Source organism: Mobula birostris, chromosome 1 (genome assembly GCF_030028105.1).
Source record: "Mobula birostris isolate sMobBir1 chromosome 1, sMobBir1.hap1, whole genome shotgun sequence".
NCBI lineage: Eukaryota > Metazoa > Chordata > Chondrichthyes > Myliobatiformes > Myliobatidae > Mobula > Mobula birostris.
In genome coordinates this window covers 115,723,594-115,742,584 of record NC_092370.1, presented here as the reverse complement: position 1 = coordinate 115,742,584, position 18,991 = coordinate 115,723,594, and the positions used below count along the sequence as shown (strand labels likewise).

Below are 18,991 nucleotides of genomic sequence, written 5' to 3'. Positions count from 1 at the left end.
GCCAGGTCATTGGGTGTATTTAAGGCCAAAGTTGATAGATTCTTCATTAGTCAGGGTGTGTAAAGTTCCAGGGAGAAGGCAGGAGAATGGGGTTGTGAGGGAAAGGTGATAAGGTGGCGTAGCAGACTCAATAGGCCAAATGGCCTAATTCTGCTCCTATATCTTATGGTCTTATACATTAACATCATTTAAAAGACACTTGGACAGGTGTAAGGATAGGAAAGGTTTAGAGGAACATGGGCCAAACGCAGGCAAATGGGGCTAGCTCAGGTGGGCATCTCGGCCAGCATGGATGAGATGGACTGAAGGGCCTGTTTCCGTACTGTATGACTCTCCAGCAGCTCAGGGTTTTCTTCAGCGTTATTACAGCTTTGTGTGTAAGCTGTGTCCAGTCAATACTAAGTCATCATCACCCCTGATAAGGTTTAAAGGAGCTGCAAGAATTCCAAGATGGAGGGAAGTCTTGTGTTTGGGGCACATCTTGTCTTTGCCTTCTCACTGGTGACAATCTAACAACGGTCATCATACAGTTTGTGTTGACCAGTTTTCAGTGTTCATGTAACCATCTCATGTCAAAGGTTCTTTCAAGAGCTTTGCAATATTTCCCCCAATCATCTTCCTCCCGTACCCTGATGCCCCAGCTGCCATGTTTCCTTTGCATTCAGAGTGATTAGTATATCCAGAAATCCCTGAAAACAATCAATTAACAGTTTGCTTAAGTGGGAGTTGGAATCTGAATGGTCTTAAAGTTATAGAGTATTACGGCACAGAAACAGGCCCTTCAGCCCACCTAGTTCATGCTGAACTCGTATTCTGCTCAGTTTCATCAACCTGCTTCCGGACCATAACCCGCTCATCCGTATACCTGTCCAAATTTCTTCTAACAGTTGAAATCAAACCCACATCCACCACTACCGCTGACATCTCAGGCCACACTTTCACCGCCCCCTGAATGAAGGAGTTTTCCATCATGTGCCCCTTAAACATTCCACTTTTCACACTTTTCAATAGGTACATTTAATGTTAGAGAAGTGTATACAATATACGGCCTGAAATTACTTTTCTTCCTTAGAACAAAGGACATAGGACAGTGCAGTACAGGAACAGGGCCTTAGCCCCACAACGTTGTGCCGAACCAGTTAAACTGGTAATCAAATGGCCAACTAAACTAATCTCTTCTGCCTGCATAAAGCCCATATCTCTCCATTTTCCTCACATTCATTTACCTATCTAAATGTCTCTTAAAAGTCCCTAATGTACCTGCCTCTACCTCCACACCAGCCAGTGCATTCCAGGTACACTCCACTCTCTGTGTAAAAAAAACTTGCCCCTCACATCTCCTTCGAAATTGCCCTCTCTCAGTTTAAATGCATGCCCTCTGGTATTGTACATTTCAACTCTGAAATAAAGATACTGTCTGTCTACTCTATCTATACCTCTGAAGACCTTACAAACCTCTTATCAAATCTCCCCTTCACCACTCCAGAGAGAACAATCCAAGCTTGTCCAACCTCTCATAGCACATGCTGGCAACATCCCGGTAAAACTTTCTGAAACGTCTCCAAAACCTCAACATCCTCCCTATAATGGGGAGACCAGAACAGTATGCAATACTCCAGATGCACCCTAACTAGAGTTTTATAAAGTTGCAACAAAATTTCCTGACATTTGAACTCAATGCCTCAACTAATAAAGTCAGCCATGCCATATGCCTTCTTAACCACCCTATCAACCTGTCCAGCCACTTTCATGGAGCTATGAACTTGAACACCAAGCTCATTGACACCATTAAGGATCTTGCCCTTAACAGTGTACTGTCTCTTTACATTTGACCTACCAATGCAGAACACTTCACTTTTGGCTGGGTTAAACTCCATCTGCTATTTCTCTGCCCACATCTGAAACTAATCTATATCTGTTGTTTTCTTTGCCAGTCTTCAATGCTATTCACAACACCACCAACTTTTGTATCATCTGGAAACTTACTAACCCACCCATCCACAATTTCATTCGAGTCATTTATATACATTACGAACTGCAGAGATCCCAGTACAGATCCCTGTGGAACACCACTACTCACAGACCTCCAGCTAGAAAAGTCCCTTCGATCACCACCTTCTGCCTTCTATGGGCAAGCTCATTACTGAATCCAAACAGCCAACTCTGCATCTTAATCTTCCGGATGAGCCTCCCATGAAGGACCTTGTCAAATGCCTTACTAAAATCCATGTAATCCACAGCTCTACCTTCATCAATCACCCTCGTCACCTTGTCAAAAAAACTCAATCTAGTTAGTAAAACACGACTTGCCCTGCACAAAGCTATTTTGGCTCTCCCTAATTAAGCCACTGTTTTCCAAATCTTATAAATCCTTTCCCTAAGAATTCTCTCCAGTAACATTCCTACTTGAACAATGGAACATGACCTATGACTTCTAGTTCTAGAATCACCCAACCTCAATGGAAAAGGCTGCTTGCATTTTACCCTATCTATGCCTCTCGTAATTTTGTTTACCTCTATCAAATCTCCCCTCACTCTGCTAGGGAATAAAGTCCGAACCTATTCGACCACTTTCCTGTAACTCGGGTCTTATTGCAGGCAAGGCTACCCTTGTCCTTGAACCCACTGCAGCAGCGATTCTGGGACCCCCTTCCTGCACAATCCCACATCCCCCGACTTTATCCTGAGTGTCCCTGGTTTTCGACTGCCTTGCAGGGGAAACTGTACCCGGAATTATGACGTTATAGCAATTAGTGAAACTTGGCTACAGGAGGGGCAGGACTGGCAGCTTAATATTCCAGGGTTCCGATGTTTCAGATGTGGTCGAGGCAGAGTGGGGGAGTAGCATTGCTTGTTAGGGAAAATATTACAGCAGTGCTCAGGCTGGACAGATTAGAGGGCTTGTCTACTGAGTCCTTATGGGTGGAGCTGAGAAACAGGAAAGGTATGGCCACATTAGTGGGATTGTATTACAGACCACCCAATAGTCAACGAGACTCGGAAGAGCAAATCTGCAGAGAGATAGCAGGCAACTGCAGGAAACATAAAGTTGCGGTGGTAGGGAATTTTAATTTTCCATACATTGATTGGGACTCCCATACTGTTAGGGGTCTAGATGGTTTAGAGTTTGTAAAATGTGTTCAGGAAAGTTTTCTAAATCAATATATAGAGGGACCAACTAGAGGGGATGCAATATTGGATCTCCTGTTAGGAAACGAGTTAGGACAAGTGACAGAAGTCTGTGTAAGGGAGCACTTTGGTTCCAGTGATCATAACACCATTAGTTTCAATTTGATCATGGACAAGGATAGATCTGGTCCTAGGGTTGAGGTTCTGAACTGGAAGAAGGCCAAATTTGAAGAAATGAGAAAGGATCTAAAAAGCGTGGATTGGGACAGGTTGTTCTCTGGCAAAGATGTGATTGGTAGGTGGGAAGCCTTCAAAGGGGAAATTTTGAGAGTGCAGAGTTTGTATGTTCCTGTCAGGATTAAAGGCAAATTGAATAGGAATAAGGAACCTTGTTTCTCAAGGAATATTGCAACTCTGATAAAGAAGAAGAGGGAGTTGTATGAAATGTATAGGAAACAGGGAGTAAATCAGGTGCTTGAGGAGTATAAGAAGTGCAAGAAAATACTTAAGAAAGTAATCAGGAGGGCTAAAAGAAGACATGAGGTTGCCTTGGCAGTCAAAGTGAAGGATAATCCAAAGAGCTTTTACAGGTATATTAAGAGCAAAAGGATTGTAAGGGATAAAATTGGTCCTCTTGAAGATCAGAGTGGTCGGCTATGTGCGGAACCAAAGGAAATGGGGGAGATCTTAAATAGGTTTTTTGTGTCTGTATTTACTAAGGAAACTGGCATGAAGTCCATGGAATTGAGGGAATCAAGTAGTGAGATCATGGAAACTGTACAGATTGAAAAGGAGGAGGTGCTTGCTGTCTTGAGGAAAATTAAAGTGGATAAATCCCCGGGACCTGACAGAGTGTTCCCTGGGACCTTGAAGGAGACTAGTGTTGGAATTGCGGGGGCCCTGGCAGAAATATTTAAAATGTCGCTGTCGACGGGTGAGGTGCCAGAGGATTGGAGAGTGGCTCATGTTGTTCAGTTGTTTAAAAAAGGATCGAAAAGTAATCTGGGAAATTATAGGCCGGTGGGTTTAACGTCGGTAGTAGGTAAGTTATTGGAGGGAGTACTAAGGGACAGAATCTACAAGCATTTGGATAGACAGGGACTTATTAGGGAGAGTCAACATGGCTTTGTGCTTGGTAGGTCATGTTTGACCAATCTATTGGAGTTTTTCGAGGAGATTACCAGGAAAGTGGATGAAGGGAAGGCAGTGGATATTGTCTACATGGATTTCAGTAAGGCCTTTGACAAGGTCCTGCATGGGAGGTTAGTTAGGAAAATTCAGTCGCTAGGTATACATGGAGAGGTGGTAAATTGGATTAGACATTGGCTCAATGGAAGAAGCCAAAGAGTGATGGTAGAGAATTGCTTCTCTGAGTGGAGGCCTGTGACTAGTGGTGTGCCACAGGGATCAGTGCTGGGTCCATTGTTATTTGTCATCTATTTCAATGATCTGGATGATAATGTGGTAAATTAAATCAGCAAATTTGCTGATGATACAAAGATTGGAGGTGTAGTAGACAGTGAGGAAGGTTTTCAGAGCCTGCAGAGGGACTTGGACCAGCTGGAAACATGGGCTGAAAAATGGCAGATGGAGCTTAATACAGACAAGTGTGAGGTATTGCACGTTGTTAGGACAAACCAAGGTAGAACATACAGGGTTAATGGTAAGGCACTGAGGAGTGCAGTAGAACAGAGGGATCTGGGAATACAGATACAAAATTCCCTAAAAGTGGCGTCACAAGTAGGTAGGGTCGTAAAGAGAGCTTTTGGTACATTGGCCTTTATTAATCAAAGTATTGAGTATAAGAGCTGGAATGTTATGATGAGATTGTATAAGGCATTGGTGAGGCCGAATCTGGAATATTGTGTTCAGTTTTGGTCACCCAATTACAGGAAGGATATAAATAAGGTTGAAAGAGTGCAGAGAAGGTTTACAAGGATGTTGCCAGGACTTGAGAAACTCAGTTACAGAGAAAGATTGAATAGGTTAGGACTTTATTCCCTGGAGCGTAAAAGAATGAGGGGAAATTTGATAGAGGTATATATAATTATGATGGGTATAGATAGAGTGAATGCAAGCAGGCTTTTTCCACTGAGGCAAGGGGAGAAAAAAACCAGAGGACATGGGTTAAGGGTGAGGGGGGAAAAGTTTAAAGGGAACATTGGGGGGGCTTCTTCACACAGAGAGTGGTGGGAGTATGGAATGAGCTGCCAGATGAGGTGGTAAATGCGGGTTCTTTTTTAACATTTAAGAATAAATTGGACAGATACATGGATGGGAGGTGTATGGAGGGATATGGTCCATGTGCAGGTCAGTGGGACTAGGCAGAAAATGGTTCGGCACAGCCAAGGAGGGCCAAAAGGCCTGTTTCTGTGCTGTAGTTTCTATGGTTTATCTGACATCAAGGGCCAGGAACTCCTCTGGACTCTGACAGAAACTGGTTAGTGAGGGAGATGAGGGAGCTCTGCTCTGTTCAGAATGTCTTGACCCAAAGTGTAGGCATTATTCTCTGTCACTGATAAAGATAAACTGAAAGTGAATGATTCATTCTGGAGACACTAGTTGCTGGGAGTTCAAACTACTCTCACCAAAAAAAGCTGCTGCTGTGCCAGTATGGTTAAGTCCACTCTGGGATTTGCTTTGCACCTGTTTCTGACTCTATACCTGGCCTTGTGTCTTGCTGTGACAGGACCCCAGGACCATGGTTGGTGCACTGGATATACGTGCCATAAGAGGATTTCGCTTTTCTTCGGGATCGTGGCCACCAACAAGTCATGTGACATTTACTTCACTAGCACCAGTCCGCAGAGTCTGCGTCTGCTGATGCCCATCGCTAATGCCAGCAGGGTAAGGAAGTGCCCATACCATACCCAGCCGTTCGCAGATCCTCTCTCCACACCGCTCCCCACAATTATCGGTCTATTCTGACTTCACTGGAACAGTAACTGCCCATTGAGCTTGTTGGTGGGCAGGCAGAGAGAGGTGGCTAGATGGTGGTGGTGTGTAGGATTCAGAAACAAACCAATGAAACGGTGAGGTATTACTCAAACCGAATCCACCGCCCGTGAATCGGGCAGTTAAATTACTCCGACTGAAGGGAAAACACACCTTCCTATGGGGTTCTTGCCTGGTGACCAAGCTCCATTTCTCCCAGGGAGAGAAAAGAATGTGATCAAACAGTTGGTGAGCAGAGTGAGGGAGCAAAGCCGGAGATGGTGTTTGTGTAAAGGTCTAATTTCCCAGTTAGACCAATTGTCCCCAAGCTAATGAGCTGCCCGCACCAGACGTGAGCTCCACAAACACAGCAAAACGCTGGCTCCACGAACACAGAGGTAGGGGCTGGATTTTTAATTTGTTTTTGTATCTATTACTTGAGATGTCTGGTGAAGGACTGAAGGTCACAGCCTCGCAGGGGACTTTGTGAATGGTAGGATGGAGGAAGACCAGGTTGGTCCCCTCTAAAATGAGCAGCACGTGGGAGAAGAGCCTCAGAGCAAGTGAGTTCAATGGCCAAAGGGTTTGCCTTACAGACTGGTGGTATCTCTGGCGCTAATCAGGAAACTGCAGCCTTCTTGCTGGTATAACTCTGAAGCAATTGTTGTTAGTCTGCAGGAAGTTTGGTTAACCCGAGCAGCTTGTTCTACTCTGCAGGCAGCAGCTCAGTGCAAAGACTAAAGTCACAAGATGAGTCTGTTTCTGTGCTGAACTTGGGGGTAGGAGTTCTGCCAAGTTTCTGCCTCTATGCGCCGACAGCGATGACATTATGATTCACCTGCTCTACAGCTTTGTCTGTGTCACAGCTAGACCGGATATTGAGAGAGGAATAGTCTGATTTGACGAGTTCACAATCAAATTCACATCTCACCACCGTACTCACTGACCTACACCAGCTCCTAGTCCTAAGTTTCCAATCTATCCATGGCCTCAGTGCCTCCAAAATCTCCTCCACACTAGAACGCACGTGGTTCCCGCTGTGCTCCCCCTCTGCTGGATTCTATACTCTGTGATTCATTCCCGAAAGTTGCCCACATTTCTCCGTTAACTCTTGCTTTGCCTCAGTGACCAGCTTTGCTCACCTGAACAAATGCTTCCTCACCTGCTCGGATGGTAATGTTCCTGCCAAGTAACTGGGGAACGTTTAACTGTATTAGAGGGGCCAGATAAAAGTAAGTTATCATTGGTGTACGCTTGGCTGACTTGGTTCTCGGCTGAGATCTCGGAGTGAAATTCTGCAGCTAAGATTCTTTATCTTTCCCATAAAGGCCCTCCGCTTGTTGATCTATTACTCATTACCACAACGCCTGGATGTGTATATCAATGGCACCTTTGTTCCTCCAACCAATGCAGAATGGAACAGTGCACACACAGATTACACCCTGAGGGCACCCACCTACCCAGGTAAACCAGCAGCGGTACCTTTCCCTGCCGTTCATCTGCTCAATGTTCAATAATTTCTACCGTCCCCACCACACACCTCCCCCATTTCAGGGAAAACAGGAATCACCCATGGGAACAACTCCAATTCTCACTCCACCTCCACTCTCTGGGAGAAGGACTTTCTCCTGATTCTTTGGTCTGGTGCCCCACTTGGTCAAGTCTCATTGAGGCCACCCCTCGGTATACTCAACAAGAGAACTTAAGCCCAGCCTGCTTAGCCTATCCGAAGGGTGAAACCTCTCAGGTTAATGAATGTTCTCAATGGCCCAATGCTACTATGTGTGCCTTTTAATAAGGATGATAGAAACATGCGCAGTGCTCTCAGTCTGGTTTAACCAGGGATATGGGGACTGGACTTGTACACGGTGCCCCTAATGTGATCTAACCCAGGGATAGGGTGACTGGAACGGTGCACGATGTTCCCAGTATGGTCTTACCTAGGGATATGGAGACTGAAACAGTGCATAGTGCTCCAGTGCAGTCTAACCCATTGATGTAAAGACTGCGACTGTGCACAAACGATGCTTTGCACAAGTTTAACACGCTGTTTTCTTGGCGGTTTTCGTTGTGTCTTCACAGGAGAGTTTGTTCCCAAGTTAAAATCCCCGGTCCATGGAGCAAACTATTTTGACAGAAAATACCAGATGCTGAATGTTTTACTGAGGGGTTCGATTCCAGTTGAGATCCACACAGCCCCCACACTCTTCATTTCCTTTGATTTACCCTCAATGACAGTGGATGAGTTCTACGGCCCAGACCTAGCAAACAACCTCGCCCTATTCCTGGACGTGCCGGCAAATAAAATCCGCATCACCAAGATTGTGCGGGAGGATGCGTGGCTCAGGAGGCGGGCTAGGTCGATCACGGTGGAAGTGGAGATCGGAGACCCTCCATATGGGCAGTTATCGTCAAAGAACAGTACAAGCACCTCTGCAGGTAACAAAGTCTTTCGTCTTCATATCCCACAGAACATCACCCAGTACCGCTTTGTACTTTCGCCTCTCGCTATCCAAGTGTGATGGTATGTGTTAGTGTCCTGGGCTCGAGCCCCTCCAGTGGAAGTTATGAAACTGAATGTCATTTCACGGAAAGGTGGAAGCCCAGTGAAGTCACTGATGCTCCCACGGTGATCACCCATTAACTTTAATATTGGAGAAAGTTTCCTGTACTGGAACAGTTCTGGAAGTTAGTTTTTTTGACAATTTCTAAAGCACTTAAAATTAATTTACAACCTAACAAATTAACTGTGCTTTTTGGAATAATTCCTCAAAATATCCTTGGTATCACTGTGTCTGACCAACATGTTATTGCATTTGTTAAAATGGAAGGATACATCAGCTCCCATTTTGTCACAATGGTTCTCTCAAGTGATGCTATGTCTTAGTTTGGAGAAAATTAGAAGTCAAACCTTTGGACCTATATTTGATTTTGAGAAAAGATGGGGTTCATTTGCGCGTTATTATCATTTGAGTTAATTGATAGATTTCCTCCATGATCTAATTGTAAATTTTTGGTACATTTTTTTTCTTGCTGGTGGTTTGATGTTTGTCTTTAGAAGCTGTTTGTATGACGCATGGCTCCGGGGTTGAACACCTAATGGGGTTTTTTCCCCCACTTTTCCTTGCTTAGTAGTGTTTTTTTTATTATCACCAAAATTTTTCAATCTTTAAAATAATGTTTTTTTCTTGAGACATTGTAAGTGTTGCTTACTTCAATGTACTCATGTTAATTTTGGATAATAGTAATAAAAAGATTTGAAAAGAAAGAGAAAGTTGAGGCAGAGAGCAGGAAACAACAGGCTTGTTAGGTTGACTTTGACACTGGGAACATACTGCAGTACATACTCCTGGCATGGTGCACCCTACCGTTATTAAGAACATGTATACAGAAAGATGCTGGAAAAGCACCAGTAACATCATGGAGGATCCCACCCATCCTGGACTTCTTGCCCCCCTCCCCTCTCCCGTCAGTGAGGAGGCCATGTAGTATCTACACCAGGACCACCAGGCTCAAAATGAGTTACTTTCCCAAAGCAGAAAAGCTGATCAACACCCTCTCTCATTAACACACCCCTCCACAAGTCCCACCACCACTACTTTATCATTTCCTGTCAGAGTCAGCTTATGTACAGACAACCCAGTGCCTAGTGTCATTTTATGGACATACAATCAATCGATGTATACAAGCTATTTTGTGTATTTATATTTATTGTGTTTTTTTTTGTGCTGCATTGGATCGGAGTAACAATTATTTCATTCTCCTTTACGCTTGTGTACTGGAAATGACATTAAACAATCTTGAATCCTGAGTTGTTAAGGAAGGACAGTTACACTACTATGGATCAGAGTCAACAGGGATATCAAGTTTGATAAACTTATTGGAGTTTGTTGGGTTGTTACTGGTAGCATAGATCATGCAGATCTAGTGGTAGGGTGGATTTGGATAATCAGAAGGCACTTGATAAGGTCCCACTCAGGAGACTGTGAACAGGATGGGAGGACACAGAATTTGGGTAAGACACCAGTGTGGACTTAGAGCTGGTTCACGGAAAGAAACCACAAAGTGGGAATAAACTGGACTGTACTGGGTCGGCAGGTGGGCTCCTGCAGGGATTGGTGCTTGAACCTCAGCAGTTCGCAAACTGATTCATTGATTTGGCTGAGGGGACCGAATATCCTATTCCCTAGTCTACTGCGTGGGAGCATAAGTAATGAAAAGGGTGTACAGAGAGTGAGCAGAGAAGAGCATGACAAATGGAGCATAATATGGAAAAGTGACGTAGAGGAAACAAATGAGAGATTGAGAAATGTTCAGAGGAAGCTGGATGCCCTTGCGAAGGTGTCACTGCAAGGACCTGACCTTGTGTCGAACTGGGTTGAACTGGTCTATGTCTATGTTGACGTGGAGGGAACCTACATGGTCACAGGATGGGCATGCAAACTCGAAACAGACAGCAGCTGAGGTCGGGATTGAACCCAAGTCTCTGGACCAGCTGTTTCATCCAAGATTATAATTAAATGGATGAACTTTTACTAGTCGTGTCAAGCCTTTCTTGTTGCAGCTCTGTTACAAACTCAGGAGCTGTGGCTTTGATCTGTACGTATAAAACATGACAGATTGATGTTAGACCCATAATCCAGACTGTGATGGATCACTAACCATGCAAGGCTGGCTACACAATTTGTGTGGTGATTGGTTGGCTGGAGTTGAGGCTTGCAATCCCCCAATATGCCCAGAATGTGGGGACAAACAGCAATCGCTCAAGTCCTTCCACCAATCTAACTGGCCGCATCTTATCTCGGCCTTTTACCCATCTTTTTTTCATTTCCCATGGTGAAATAGTTGCCAGTATCCAATGTTACTGGAAACATTTCCAAAATGCACCCCCCACCACACCCAGTATGAATCTGTCCTTAATGCAGTTTTTAAAAATTCATTTCCAAGTAATAGACAATAGGTGCAGAGGTAAGCCATTCGGCCCTTCAAACCAGCACCGCCATTCACTGTGATCATGGCTGATCATCCACAAAATCAGTATCCAGTTCCTGCCTTATCCCCATAACCTTTGATTCTGCTATCTTTAAGAGCTCTATCCATCTCTTTCTTGAAAGCATCCAGAGACTTGGCCTCCACAGCTTTCTGGGGCAAAGCATTCCACAGATCCACCACTCTCTGGGTGAAAAAGTTTTTCCTCAACTCCGTTCTAAATGGCCTAACCCTTATTCTTAAACTGTGGCCTCTGGTTCTGGACTCACCCATCAGCGGGAACATGCTTCCTGCCTCCAGCGTGTCCAATCCCTTAATAATCTTATATGTTTCAATAGGATCCCCTCTCAGCCTTCTAACTTCCAGAGTATACAACCCTCATTCGCTCCCAATCTTTTGACATATGACAGTCCCACCATCCCGGGAATTAACCTTGTGAACCTACACTGCACTCCCTCAATAGCAAGAATGTCCTTCCTCAAATTTGGAGACCAAAACCGCACACAGTACTCCAGGCGTGGTCATCATTGAAATGCTAGCAGTTATTGCCTGTCCTGAATTCCCATGAGAGGGAGGGGGTGAGCTGCAGACCCCAGTAAAGGTGCACCTGCAGTGCTGGGGTGTAGATTCGATGATGATGGAGTGTGGTGTATGAGGGAACCTGCAGGTGGCGGTGTTGTGGCTTTGCACCAAAGTTATGGGTGTTGTCACTTCAGTGAAGGGCAAGTATCTTACCATAGACCAGGACACGTGTTGCTCGGATTGCTCTCTAGATGAAGCAACACATCAGTGCGTGAAATGGTCAAAGTGTTACTCCTGAACTGACCACTGTTCACTTCGCCTCGTATAGGTACACTGAAATACTCTGACCTGAAGGAAATTGCCAGCAGCCTTGGTGATGCCATGTTAACTGGAAACTTGAATTCTTCCTTGGGCTTTGAGATCTCTGGCCTGGGCATCTCTGGCCCATTTCCAACTCCAGATGATCCAGAGTGGTCCCAGGTAATGCTCCTGCATTCTGCTCTGAGTATCGCACCCTGCAAACAAATGGTTCGGCTGGCTATATAAATGCAAGTTGTTGTTGACTGGATGTTCCACCTTATCAGTGCTGGTGATAATACTCAGAGCCTCTGTACATTCCACCTGCTCTGCCTACCCCCCTTTCTGTCTTTCAGCCAATCTCAAACGCAAGGTAGCTCCACCTCCAATCTCTGGAGATCCCTCCCCAACCTCTTGATTGAGGTTTTGGTCACCTTCTAAATAGCCTTTTATGTGGATCAGTGTTCATTAACACTGTGGCAGTGTCTTAGCTTGTGTTCCATTTACAGTGCCATATAAACACACCGGGCACACCTTTGCCACACAGCTTTGAGGTGAAACTTCTGTCTGTGACTCCCTGGTTTGTTTGACTGTCCCCACCAGTCGCTGTCTTTCTCACAACTCTCCCATGCACCCTTGAGATGTGCAACACCCCTTCCTTTCAAGCAGGGGTGTAGAGAGTCCCTCCAGAAGAGCAGCTTTCACTTGCACTTCTTCCAATCTAGTGTGATGTTCACAATGTGACCTCTTCTGCACCGGAGAAGCAAAACGTATTTTGGGTGACTTCTTTCCGTGAAGCACCAGTACTTTCCCAAGGGTGACCCTGAGTTTCCTGTTGTTCACCCCTATGATCCCTGTGCTGCTCCAATGAATTCCTTTGTAAGCTTGAGCAACAATATTTCTTCACAGCCCTCATGTGCAACACTGAATTTAACAATTTAAGATAACTAGCCATTCCAGTTTGTGTAAAACTGTTAAAATCAGCATATTCTCTCTTTCTCTCTCCACAGACACTGCTTAACCTGCTGAGTATTTCCAGCATTTGCCAATTTGTGCTTCACTCTGTAATCTCAATTGTTGTAGGTGGCCACACAACCAGTGCAGAGAGAGAAAGTGAGTAAGAACCACGTGGCCACTGTGGCAGGCCTAGTCGTGGTGACTGAACCGATAGCTGGAGACCCCGGGCAAGTGCTCAGACAGCAGCCCAGTCTCGTGGCAGTGGACTTCGATGTAAGTTTGCAAGCAGATGAAATTGCTCTGTCCAAAAACAATTACTGGTGTGATTTGTATGTCTTTATTTGTATTTTATTGGGATACAGGAACACCGCTTGGAAAAAAAAATTCAAGAATCTGCAGCCATAGAATTCCAAACCTATCTAGCAAGGAAAGAGGCTCTTTGGCTCGTCTAGCCCATACCAACTAAGATGGCCCATCCGGCTAGTCCCAGTTGCCCAACTTTGCCTCATACCTAACCCAACCATTTCCAATCCATATACTTACCCAACTGTCTTTCTTTAAGTTATTATAGCTACCTCAACTGCTTTCTCTAGTAGTTTATTTCACAGAGGTACCACTCTCCGTGGGGGAAAAAAAGTTGCTCTTCAATTTTCTATTAAACCTTTCCCTCTCACCTTAAGTTAAGCCCTCTAGTTCTTGATTCTGCAACCCTGGGGAGTGCATTCCCCCTATCTATGCCCCTTGTGATGTTGTACACCTCCCAGTCTCCTATACTCTGCATTTGCAAAGGTCATTGGACCTACTAGCTCTTTTGTTCAGTGATCCAGCCAGTCAAATTTTCCCACATTCCTGAAGCTGATCCATCATTTATATAACCTCATTCCCTCCTTTCTCCACAATAGCTAGTGCCTGAGGATTGGTGTGTCCTGTCCCATTGAGTTGGAAGCCTGGTGCAGTGGAGTGCCTGTCTGATCCTTCGTGTAGAGCCAAATCTGCCAGGGGATACAGTGTAAGATGGTCAGTGAGGTTTGGGCCCAGGATGTTATCCTGATTGCCTTGTTTTGTGTCCCAGGGGAAATGTGTGTCAGTGGGAGTTACCTCGTGGGAGCTGGTCGCTGTGCTGGTGAATTCCCAGGGTATGCCAGTCCCAGGTCTCAATGGAACAACCAGGATCTTGTTCGAGGGTTGTTGGGCTAAATTCACTGATCTCTCCATCAGCATCAATGGTGAGTGAAATCTACAGCAAAGGCATCCTCCTGTACTGCTGTCTGGAAGTGGTCCGGTCCTTACTTAAGTCACTGTCAGAAACAACACAGCATTTCTTCAGCAGTACCAGTCCGCATTGGGTACTCAAATCTCCAGAGTGAGGCTCGAACCTACCGAATCACAGTTTTAAGCATCATCACTGTTCCATGTCCTCACACTAGAGTCGGTGTGCAGTGTGAAACTGACATGTGACTTAAAGTGAAACAAGTGGAAGAGGGCACTTCTTCCCCTCCACCATCAGATTTCTGAAGGGCCATTGAACCCGTGAACACTATCTCACTACTTCCTCTCCCACTGATGTAAATCTCATCAGCCTGTAGTTCCCTAGCTCGGCTCTGCTGTCCTTAAATATAGGAACAACATTCGCTATCCTCCAGTCGTCTTGTACCTCACCTGTTATTAACGCAGATGGAAAATTCCTCCCTGTGATAGAAGTTTGAGATGTGCATGGAAATCGGTCACTGGATGAGAAACTGATAGATAATGTTATCAGACACGAGGAAATCTGCAGGTGCTGGAAATTCAAGCAACACACACACAAAATGCTGGTGAACGCAGCAGGCCAGGCAGCATCTCTAGGAAGAGGTACAGTCGACGTTTCGGGCCAGGAGTAACTGAAAGCTGTGTACATACATCTATTGATGCTTCTGGACACATCTTCAGTGAAGTTCCTGGAATCATCGGGTGTTTCGGGTCTTTCAACATCATACAACCTCCTCCAGGTGACCCAGCCGGGGCTGATCAGACCCCAGCTTGTGTCCAGATGGCTAGCTACTTATGACTCCATGGCTCCCCTCTTTTGAGCCACAGCCATCTTCGGCATCGAGGGAGAGAGGCAGAGGAGAGCCATCCGCAGTACCACCGATGCGGCAGAGAGGGCCTCAAGATGGCTGTGGCTCAAAAGAGGGGAGCCATGGAGTCATAAGTAGCTAGCCATCTGGACACAAGCTGGGGTCTGATCGGCCCCGGCTGGGTCACCTGGAGGAGGTTGTATGATGTTGAAAGACCCGAAACACCCGATGATTCCCGGAACTTCACTGAAGATGCGTCCAGAAGCGTCAATAGATGTATGTACACAGCTTTCAGTTACTCCTGGCCCGAAACGTCGACTGTACCTCTTCCTAGAGATGCTGCTTGGCCTGCTGCGTTCACCAGCATTTTTTGTATGTGTCGGTTGAAATAATGCTATCATTTGTTTTACTGGAGTGGAATCCGTAGATAAACATTAGTGAGACAATGTCTCGAGTTTGCTTGCCCTGGAGATGGGGAATAATAATAGGACAAAGAAAAGTGAAGATAGAGATCTTTCAACAGATAGCACGCTCCCTAAATGGATCAAAAACGATTAGTCACCTCTGTGGAATCTCAGCCATTTGTTCCCGAGCCAGTGTGCAGTGCCGGGCAGCCCAGTTGCACATGTTTTCTTCAGGCACACCTTTAGTTGCTGTGTTGTGATGTCACTGAACATTTGGTCATCTCTCACTTCAAATGTTTTCCACATGGGTTTGAAAATTCACAAAGGGTGGAGTTCACAGCCAGGGTGGTTCTGTGGTTTTTCCAGATGTATTTCTGCTCAAATTTAGCTGTGAATGTTAAAGGTGCCTGGAGCTCAGTGATCAGCAAGAACTGACAATATTTCATCACCTGGCCTGGCTGGGCTTTGTCTGCAAGTGAGTGAATCACTTGTGGATGCTTTTAAACCAAGGTGTTGGGATGTGAAACTGGACCATGACATGAGAAAGAGGTTGGGCCAGAGGAGGTTGTCAGTCTGAGCCACTGGGACAGTTGCCATGGTAATTATCTGTGGTGAGACATGATGCCTCCATGGCAGAGCCGGTCAAAGCACAGCTCCACAAAAAACATGAAGTTTCTCAAAATGGTGAAATCTCTTGCAGTTAATTTCCCCCAAAGTCCAGCTAGATTGGGACCCCAGGGTCTTTGGGGGCGGGGGTGATGGATGTTTGGTCCCAAATGATGATCAGAAACTTTCCTCCTTGAATTTGTTCTGTGTGACACTCACTCACACACTGTCTGCGACACCTCAAGTTTGCCAACTGCCCATGAATTGTGTGTTCTTCCCATGGCTGTCCTGGGGAGGGTGTGGATGAAGTGAGGGAAAAGGTTGGAGTGAAGTTTAGGTTTGGTGAGTGGCAGGGTGGGGGTTGGTATGGGCAAAGTTTGGGGCTAGAGCTGGTTCAGGTCAGCATGAGGACAAGTTCAATTTTAGAACTGGTGAGAGTTAAGCTTATGTTCAGTGTTAGGGTTGGCAAGGACGAGGTTTAGGCTTCGGGTTAGTTTAAGTTAGTATTTGAGCTTGTGTGGGTGAGATTTTGGTTTAAGGTTAGTGTTGGCAAGGGTGAGGGAGAGGATAGGAATCCATGCTCCTCAGTTGTCTGCTCCTCTCACCAGACGAGTGGAGAGAATGTGAAGCTTAGGTTCCAGAGACCTGGTAGGGTTGGAGTGTGGACAGAGGGGCTGGGTGGGGTGGAATACGCAGACAGCACTAGGCTGTGATGATTGGGGAGTGACTCTCGTGCATTATCTGAGGCCTCTGCTGTACCATTGTGTGACAGGCACCAATTACAGACTGAGGTTCCAGTTGAGGTCGTTGGAGGCCCAGTCCCATGAGTTCTCGGTGGGCTCAGAACACAAATCTCCAGAAGATCCTGATTCCGACTCTAGCCCCAGTCTTGACTCACGCAGCGGAATAATTGCAGGTGCCACGTTGGGAGGCCTCCTGCTCATCAGCATCGCTGTGGCTGTAACCTGGAAAGTGACAGGTGGGAGCATGGGATTCCCCGGGGCAAATGCTGGCTGCCAGGCACCACCAGCACAGTGTTCGGGGCCCTGTTGCCTTCTACTCCTTCAGTGCCTGTTGAGCCGCTGTCTCCCTCCCGGAGAAATTCTCCTATAGAGCTGCTGGGGAGGGAGTTCCAGGGTCTGGACCCACTGACGGTGGAGGAACGACCAGTATATTCCCGTCATGATGATGTGTTGGGTGGGGAGGGGGCTACATGCAGGTGGTGGTGTCTTTTATGCTGCTACCTTGGTGGGGGAGGTGCTGTAGGACTAACCTGGGCAAGTCCCCATAGTGGTGGTAGGATTGATGATTAGGACATGAATGGTTTCAGTCAATGTTTACTCCAGTTGTTCTCTTCGATCCTGCCAGCGTGTACACTTACCCCCTCCGTATAGAGAGCAGCGTTGGGAAGTGCGTGGGACGGAGACCAGTGGGAGGGGGAGGAACAGGTAGTGGTGAATCGGGCAGGAGATGAGATTGGGATGGGGGGGTGGGGGTTATTGAGCACAGGCTCCCTCCCTTTGTTTCCTGACCCTGACTATCTTACCTGCAGCCAACAGGTCAAAAGTTGCCTCGCTTTCAGGAAAATGGGCAGAGCAGAGCAGAAGAATCGCAGCTGTCGCCAGAACAGCCCCCACCCTGCCCCCTGTGCACAGCTAACAGCTCACCGATCTCGGAACGGTAATTATTCCCTGTTCTGAGTTACCAACTTTTATTACATTTTCCCCACACACACTGACCAATAACATACCCAGCGTCAGCAAGGATCTTCCACAGACAGACAGGAGCAGTCTGAGGGTTTACCCAAAGGGTGAGAGAGGTGGGTGGGTGGGTGATGTTCGGCACAGATTCAGTGGACCAGAGGGTCTGTTTTCATGCTGTGTCTCTCTATGAAGATAAGTGTGGGCCTGTCTGGGAGAGGTGTAGGGTTGGATGAACTGACAATCTTCATGTGGACCATACCTCTCAGTCTGGAGCAGGTGGGTGAATAGTCAGTACTGCATTTGGATGATCCTGTGCTCTAAACTTCCCACTCAATCCCCAATTAGTTACATTCCCTGCACCTTCCAGAACCTTTTCATCTGGAACCAAGCATTTTCTCAACAACTGAGTCTGTATAGCCTGAGACGAGAATGCCAGAGATTGCGGAGACTCTCTCCTCACTGCCCTGTCCACTGGTGACCTCAGTTGTCTGGCACCACCAAACCACTTCACAGAAGTGTGTACAATATGAGCTTCCCACCCTACTCTTCGTACAACCGCTGGTAAATCCACAATGCATTCATCCCAGACTTAAAAACACTTCCTCAAGTGCAGGGCTAATCGCCCTCAGTATCTGATTTCACCACAGCCCCATACACTTCCTCCCTTCTGTATTCCATCCCTGTCACATCTCATTTACCTTGCTTATTGTATCTACATTTCAACTCTTGGAGCCTTCAAAACTCCTTCCTTCAAAGGGCAATGGAAGTAGCAACTAAAACTTTCTTCAGAAACACTAAATCCACCATCTGTCATCTGCCTGCGTTTGTGTGAACCTCACGGGACTCATTCAGACCACTTGTGACCAGAAGTTCTCCTCCTACTCGAGTATTTTTGGTGATGTGAATTAATGGTGAAGTGAAATAACCAATAGTTTTACAGGTGGAAGTCGCTCCCATTGCTGAAGTAGAGATGACGGGTTTTGAATTTGGATAGAACTCAGGACGAATGAGCAACTGTGCTGAATGAAGATGCGGCCTGACAATGATTTTCAATGTGATTTTCCTTGAATGCAAAATCCTAAATGATGATTAAATCTTTCCTCAGTTCTGGATTACGTTTCAATTGGTAATGTTCTATATGTTGAGTACACTGGTCAGATGATGTGAATTTGAGCTATTTCTAGACAATGTGCCACAGTAATATTAATACAGATTTATTGAATGCTCTGGCAAAGAGGCTACATCCTGATATTTTAGCCTCTGTATTAATTACTCCTCTAATATTTCTCCGTGTTCCATAATATCCACTCTCTTCTCAAAAACTTTAATATCCTTCCTAGTCTAATCCCATTCTCTTCTCACTCCATACAACTTCACAGAGCTGCTGAGGGTG

At 45.9% G+C, this 18,991-nt stretch overlaps 1 protein-coding gene across 1 annotated transcript in view; it reads left to right on the top strand.

Moving 5' to 3' along the window:
* pkhd1l1.1 (PKHD1 like 1, tandem duplicate 1) overlaps nucleotides 1-18,646 on the top strand; it is a 154,967-nt gene extending 136,321 nt beyond the window's left edge. The window contains exons 72-80 of the mRNA XM_072247945.1: nucleotides 5,819-5,976; nucleotides 7,392-7,527; nucleotides 8,146-8,502; nucleotides 11,903-12,054; nucleotides 12,955-13,101; nucleotides 13,901-14,054; nucleotides 16,668-16,874; nucleotides 17,448-17,575; nucleotides 18,539-18,646. Of these exons, the coding sequence (XP_072104046.1) occupies nucleotides 5,819-5,976; nucleotides 7,392-7,527; nucleotides 8,146-8,502; nucleotides 11,903-12,054; nucleotides 12,955-13,101; nucleotides 13,901-14,054; nucleotides 16,668-16,874; nucleotides 17,448-17,554 (1,418 nt within the window). The 3' untranslated portion in view covers nucleotides 17,555-17,575; nucleotides 18,539-18,646. The remainder of the gene's footprint in view (nucleotides 1-5,818; nucleotides 5,977-7,391; nucleotides 7,528-8,145; nucleotides 8,503-11,902; nucleotides 12,055-12,954; nucleotides 13,102-13,900; nucleotides 14,055-16,667; nucleotides 16,875-17,447; nucleotides 17,576-18,538) is intronic.
* Nucleotides 18,647-18,991: the final 345 nt, after the last annotated feature.